Source organism: Callionymus lyra, chromosome 9 (genome assembly GCF_982586985.1).
Source record: "Callionymus lyra chromosome 9, fCalLyr1.hap1.1, whole genome shotgun sequence".
Taxonomy (NCBI): domain Eukaryota; kingdom Metazoa; phylum Chordata; class Actinopteri; order Syngnathiformes; family Callionymidae; genus Callionymus; species Callionymus lyra.
In genome coordinates, this window is record NC_141826.1 from 25,134,614 (window position 1) to 25,142,113 (window position 7,500).

General features: G+C 35.6%; 1 protein-coding gene across 1 annotated transcript in view; it reads right to left on the minus strand.

Moving 5' to 3' along the window:
- The window catches only part of bicc2 (bicaudal C homolog 2), a 21,837-nt gene that overhangs the window by 2,542 nt on the left and 11,795 nt on the right, over nt 1–7,500 (minus strand). Inside the window, exons 9-16 of the mRNA XM_087799348.1 lie at nt 7,335–7,466; nt 6,929–7,276; nt 5,079–5,272; nt 4,163–4,265; nt 3,017–3,056; nt 1,362–1,534; nt 143–320; nt 1–79 (exon numbers count right to left, since the gene is read on the minus strand). The exon at nt 1–79 is cut by the window's left edge and continues 70 nt beyond it. Coding sequence (XP_087655474.1) covers nt 1–79; nt 143–320; nt 1,362–1,534; nt 3,017–3,056; nt 4,163–4,265; nt 5,079–5,272; nt 6,929–7,276; nt 7,335–7,466 — 1,247 coding nt within the window. The remainder of the gene's footprint in view (nt 80–142; nt 321–1,361; nt 1,535–3,016; nt 3,057–4,162; nt 4,266–5,078; nt 5,273–6,928; nt 7,277–7,334; nt 7,467–7,500) is intronic.

The window sequence follows — 7,500 nt, forward strand, 5'->3', positions numbered from 1 at the left end:
GTCATCTGAGGGGAGGAGCTTCTCTGGCTGCAGACCGACGTCCTCCGGGAGGAAGTGACCTCGTCGTGGAAGTTTTCGGCTGAAACGTCGAGAAAAACGTTTTCACCGTCACAGGTTCGAGTGAACGAAACGAAAGACTCACGGTTGTCGCTGCGCCCTCTGGAGGAGAACTTGGGGAAGGCGGAGGCGGAGGAAGAGAAGATGGACGGAGGAGACGACGGAGAAGAAGACGAAGAAGAGGAGGAAGTGGAGGAGGTTTGGAAAGATCCTCGTCTTTCTCTCCAGTTGTCGGAGTCGCTGCCGTTGCTCGTCTTTCCCGCCTGAGAGACGACGACGTGTCAATCAATCGCATGATGATGTCATTGAATATTCATCGTTTAATTCAATGTTTAAATGTTTTTTTTATATCAACACATTTGTTTTATATTATTTTTCATATTCTAATTACCGTCATTCAAAAGTTAATTTGATGAATTCAATATTTTTTTATTTGAAGTCTTTTAAATTCAATATTTAAATGTTGTTATAATAGAGTCACCAGACAAAACCAACAGAGCACAGAGATACTGGATCTTTCGGCCAATCATGCGACGCACAGACGATCATGTGACTGTCTTCATCTTGAAAATACTGAATTTTTAAATTCAATTATTCAAAAAAAGCAATGATAACAAAATCATACCAACATTTTTATATTAAATTTATTAAAATAAATTAGATTTAATCTTTTTTCTTTTTTTCAACCTTGCAATGTACATTTATTATTGAATGCAATTATTCGTTTAAAATGATTCATTAAAGAAATAATTGATTTTAATTATTTAAAAAATACCATTTTTATATAAAATTAAAAAGTTTATGTACAAAGAAATGTTGAAATTATTATTTTACATTTACATTATTTAACATTTATTTAACAAAAGTTAAATAAAACTTAATTTGTAAAAAAAAAAAAAAAAACATTTTGGAAATTAAAATTAACTTTTCAATATAGAAATAATTAAATGAAATTGTGCATTAAAATAAATATTGAATTAAATTATTCAAAACAAAATTAATGCCTAAAAAATATTCACCTTTTTGCATTTAAAATGCTACAGATTAAAACAAATGTATAAAAAAGATAATAATAATTAGAATTAAACTATCAAACTCTTTAAATATATATATATATTATTATTATTTGAACTATTAAAACAAAACCTTTGTGGAAATAATTGATACAATTATTCTAAAAATAACTCAATGCTGAAAACATTTCAAATCAAAGTTTCAATATTTGAAAAAATTAATTCAATTATTCAATATGTTGATATAATGTTCATTGACACAGTGGAGTAACTCCCAGCATGCATCAGGACCAACACAGTTCTCACCTGTTCTTGGCTGCTGCTCAGGTACGGCTTGTAGCTCCGGCGGCTGATGTTACGAAGTTCCTTCACGGCTTCGGCCGGCATCGACTTCGAGAAGCCGAGTCCACTCCAGGTATCTGTGGGTTTCCTGACCTCCGTCACCACCGGCTTCTGCTGCATCGCTGCAGGAAACAAAGTTTAAATCAGGGGTCGGGGGATTAAAATTGTCCAAGGGTCCACATTCAATTCTGTCAGTGTCGTTAGGGGCCGTCAAGCGAAAACAAAGACGAAAAAATCCCTAAAAAAAAGGACATTTTTCATCAGTCCTTGACATTTTTTAAGCTAAATAAGCTGCAATTTTATTCTTGTATTCTTGAGTTTTTTTCAAAACATTTCTTCAACTAACTTAAAAAAAAACATTTTGAGGGATTAATATATACTCGAAAAAATACACACAAAAAGGAGGGGAAAAGTAAATAAGTGTTATGTGAAAATGTAAGTGAATAATAAATACAAAATACAATTTTAAATGCATTAGAACTATTTACACATGATCATACTTTGCTCTGGTTTAGAAAAACAGTTTCTGACACTAGAGGGAGCCAAAAACTAGAATTAAAAACTACATATAGACCCTTTAATATGTTTTTTTTTTGTTTTTTTTACTAATTGTTGATTTTAATAATGGATTATTTATCATCAATTTTCAATCTTCTACTCAACTCTTTTTTTTTTGCTAACTGCTGTAGGAGTCTTTTGCTAAGAATCCTGCACTAATAAGGTCTTTATCACTACAAGGTAAATGTGTCACGTTTGTTCATTTTTATCCAGGATAAAACATCAAAAACAGGCAAATAATGTAAGAATGAAGTGAAACGTAGTGAAGAAGCAGCAGAAACATCAACCGTCAGCGACAGGAGTCGAACCAGCGACTCATTTGTCTTTGTGTGCGTTTGCAGTGAAAATGGTCCTCGTGTGATTCTCTTAATGACCGCGAGGCAGATGGTTCGTTCCAAACCCATGATTCATGATCCATTAAAACAACGCTGAGGGAACCGAGTACCATTTGGCCACGAGTTCGGCCCAGTTGCCTCTGGTTCTGGACGACAGATGCGTTTGGATGCTGCGTCAGAAAACGTGCGCGAAAGACGTCACCGCGAGTCAAGAGTGTTGACAGAAAATGAAAGATATAAACTCAGGACATGGATTAAAAACTTTTCTTGGGTTAAACCAACAATTTCATTTAATATTATTTTACAAGTACAGTTTGATGTTGTCATTCCAATCATTAAAGAGTTAATTTTATAAATTAAATACTTTTATTTTCTTTTAAAATCAATATTTAAATGTTGGTATAATAGAGTCACCAGACAGAACCAACAGAGCACAGAGCTACTGGATCTTTAAGCCAATCATGAGACGATCATGTGATTATTTTCATTTTTTTAATTTAATTATTAAAAAAATGCATTTCTACAAAATACCAACAATTTTTTATGTCAAATTTAAAAGTCTAGAGATTCAAATATATTGAATTTATAATATTTATTTCATGATATACCAGGAGCATATTATTGTTTATATATTATTCTTCCACAACAGGAACCTTCAGTAAACACTGGAGCGACGTTTGTTCAGCAGGATATTGTTCGACACAAACTCACCTCTCGTCGCCAACAGTTTCTTCCTCTCGTAGTCGTGATCCTGCGAAGAAACACAAGTCAGTGACGCAGGAAGTTCAAGGATTCTCTGCAGGAGCCACTTCCTGTGAGCGCGAACAGGACGACAACAAACGCTCGCATGAATTCTCGTCAGGTGTTGAGGATCGACTGTTAACCTGTCGCTGTCAATCACACGTTGATTGATGCTCAGGATGTTTCTAAACTTATATATTTATATTTTTAGATTATCAGTTATTTTTCTCTGAGTCTCTCCGTGACTCTACGACCTTCAGCAGTCGAAGAAAAATATCAAATTAAATCATCACGATATTGAATTGTTCAATTTAATATAAAAAGAATGGTTTATTTTTTAATAATTACATTCAATATTCTTTATACTGAAAATGTTTTTTTAATTGAATAATTACATTTAAAAAGTTGAATATGTTCACAAATTTTAACGTGTAGAGCTTAAAATTATAATTTTTAAAATACAAAAAGCAATTTGTCTAAATTCAATATCAGTCACATGATCGTGTGTGCGAAGTACGATTGGCTGAAAGTTCAGCGTGTGTGTTTGTGTGTGTATGTGTGTGTGTGTGGACGTGTGTATGTGTGTGTATGAATATGTTGACAAAAGTTAATATGTGTTTTTGTGTGTGTAAGAATGTGTTTGTTTATATATATATATATATATATATATATATATATATATATATATATATATACATGTGTGTGTATATATGTATATACAAACAATTAAACACACATACACACAAACACACACCCATTTGTACACACATAGACTGTATATATTTAGTTCCATATAAACACACATATACAGTGTTGCCTCTGGGTCAAGTTGACCCGATGCATTTACTGCATTAATAAATCCATTTGAAAATTAATGATAAAAGTTTAAAACATTTCAATGTATATAAATAATTCATTTTTTAAATATTTGAATGTTTTAAGTAAAAAAGGCTTAGAAAAATTGTATTTATATATATATATATGTATTTTTTATTTTCTTTTAATTTAAGAAAAACGAATTCAACCTTTCAACATATTAATTATTGAATTCATGGTGTTGTTGTTGTTGTTGTTGTTGTTGTTGTTGTTGTTGTTGTTATTGTTGCTCAAACTCGCCTCGTCATTGCAGGAGTCGCAGGAATCCTGGAGCGTGGCGACGTCTCTCCTCAGACTGTTCCTTCGTTCACTCCTCACTCGTTCAGTCTCTACGTTCATGGCTCTGTCGGGAGAGAGAGATGAAAGTTTAAAGATGATGATGACGCCGTGTGACTATCCTCCACGTGAATCATTCAGTCAGTTACGAGCTCGTGTCGTCGTCTGCTGCGTATGTGTCGCCGTCAATCAAACCAGAGGTTTTCACCAAGACATCGTGAAACCAAAATGTACTCAAACATCAGCTTTAAAAGCAGCTGGAGTCACTGTATCCTCTCGTCCTCAGTCATCGCTGGGATCATGAGGACGTACAGACTGCTGCCCTCTAGTGTTATTTAATTTGAAAAAATAATTTATTGAACGGTAAAAAAAAACAATAATAATAATAATTTGAGCCAAAAGAGACTGCTGCCATCTAGCGGCCGGATTTTTTATTGCGAGACAAAAATGAACAAACGTCGTTAATATTTGCATGTTATTGTAAAAAGTGAAATTATTTAATTATACACACACAATATTAGATCTATCACTCTGTATTAACATGTAAACCAATAACTTAAATATAATCAAATACTATTTAAAATGTATCAATATTATCAATAAACACCGCCACCTGGTGGCAAAACTAGAATTATTTAATTTTACACACACAATATAAAACTATAATTATACACTATTTATTAATCTAATACTATTTAAAATGTATCAATATTATCAATAAAACACCATAAAGGGGTCAAAACACTGAAAAAAGCCTCAGTCTTGGCTCAAGGTGTTTGATGAAAATACTGCCTGGTGGCAGAATGCTGTAACTGCGCGTGATCAGGGATGTGTTTTATTTATCTTTTATGGGTCTAAATTTGATCTGTCAGTCACTCACCTGTACGTCAGAGCCTGACCGGTGGAGTGTCTCCGTCCCAGGTGTAAGACCCTGGTGAACTCTGGCCCCTGAAGACTTCCTCGTCGCCCCGGCAACGCCGTCCTGACGACCACCTCCGCGTCACATGGTTCAGACGACGTCACGGCGGACCTGTCGTCCTCCGGCTCATCCGGCTGGTCCTCGTTCTCCAGGATCTACGGGAGCAGATGGAACCTTAGCTTGAGATGAACGCTTAAAAAAACTGCGGAATAACTCAAAAACGGATGAATAAAGGGACGAAGAACCATAAACTGTTGGTCAGGCATTACAATCTGGATCCAAAGATCTCTTAAAGGATCCGTCCATTCGTTGCTGTTGTACAACTCTTCTTCATCTACTGTGTGTTGTCACTGTGATTCTTCTGCCCCCTGCTGTCCAGAACAACTCACTACTGCACATTTCAAATGCTAAAAGAGCAACAGATTATATGAAGAAAATAGACGTAGCAAAGTAACAAACACAACACAACTTTTTAGGTAAAAATGACAATAAAATAACAAAAAATTTAAAGGTATAAATATGTTTGTATATTAATATTTGTGTATATAAATGGTATATATGTGTATTAATGTCTATGGGTGTACGAATATGTGTGTAGGTGTGGGTTTATATCTGTTTGTGTGTGTGTGTGTGTGTATGTGTGTGTGTGTGTCTGTGTGTGTGTGTGTGTGTGTGTGTGTGCGTGTGTGTGTGTGTGTGTGTGTGTGTGTGTGTGTGTGTGTGTGTGTGTGTGTGTGTGTGTGTGTGTGTGTGTGTGTGTGTGTGTGTGTGTGTATGTGTGTGTGTGTGTGTGTGTGTGTGCGTGTGTGTGTTTAATGTTTTGTACATATATATACACACATACATATATAAACACACACCTACACACACACACATTCGTACACACACATATTAAACTTTGTCAACATATTCATACAAACACAGGCACATACGCACACATATATAAACACACAGCTACACACACACAAATGTATCACTGTATCCTCTCGTCCTCAGTAATAGCGGAATCCCAATGTTCATTTAGCCGAGGAGGACACAGCTAGAGGCTGGATGATTTATTGCGACACAAAAATGAACAAACTGCGTGAATTATTTGCATGTAATAGTTAAAAGAAAAAAGAATTATTTAATTTTACACAAACTTGAATTATAACCGTTTAAACTATGGTAACACATTACATATGATTTGACAATAATAATAATTAAATAAAAATGTAAAAATTATATATATACAAAACACACACACACATATTGCAAAATCTGAGGACGAGAGGATACAGTGACATGTGTTTGTATGTAGGTGTGTGTTTGTATGAATATATTGACAAAATGTAATATGTGTGTGTGTAGGTGTGTCTTTTGTATAGATATCATCTTAATTTTCTTATTTATTTATTAATATTATATTGACATAAATATATATATATATAATTCAAGAGAAACAAGTAAACTAAACAAAAAAAACGCAGTCGCAACCAAAATGAGAGATTATTAGAAACAAATGTCATTTAATGTATATATTTTTTATTTTAATGTATATTTAAAATATTATTTTTGACATCTGTCATTTAAATCTGAATTAAAAAAATATTTAAAATTACTGTTGTTGAATAAGTGACTTGAGTTTTGAAACCTCTTAATTTTTTACATTTTGTTATTTAGTTAAAACGTCAACGTATATTTATTTTAAAAAAAATAAATTTTTTCAAGTCAAAAAATAAAAAATCTCTGGAAAAAAGACTTAAAATTCAACTAATTTAGGGTCAAAAGTGCAGAATTTTTAGTTATTATTATTGTGTTTTCAGTGATACCTTCTCCAGGTGTCGGTTCTCCTTCCCGGCGCGGGCGTCCTCAGGTGGACTCAGTCCAGGTGGAGGTGAAGGTCGAGGCTTGGTGGCCTCAGGAGTTTGACCTTTGAACCCAGAAGAGGAGGAGTCAGTCTCAGAGACGTTGGACATCAGACGTCGGTCCTCACTCGTCTCCGAGAGTCGCAGCTGCTGCAGCAACATGTTCAGCCAATAGTGCGTCAGCTCGCCGGCCGGGGGCAGGTCAAAGGTCATCTTGCCGGCGGGCCCGCCGGGGGACTCCTGGCGCAGCAGCTGACGCCGGGCCTCGTAGAGACTCGCCACGTTCCTCTCCAGGCCCTTCACGACCACCGACTGGCGACGAGAGGGTGTGCGTCTGTGTGTTGTCGTGTCGCGGGAGCCGAAGTCGTACCTTGTTGGTCTGCTTGACCTTCGGCTTCACGCTGATGAAGACGCCGAGACTCTGCATCATCCGAGCCAGAGAAGCTGCTCCTGTGTCGGCGTCGTCACGCATGTCGAACATCAGGCACACCGGCAGACAGTCCTGCACACACACACACACACACACACACACACAC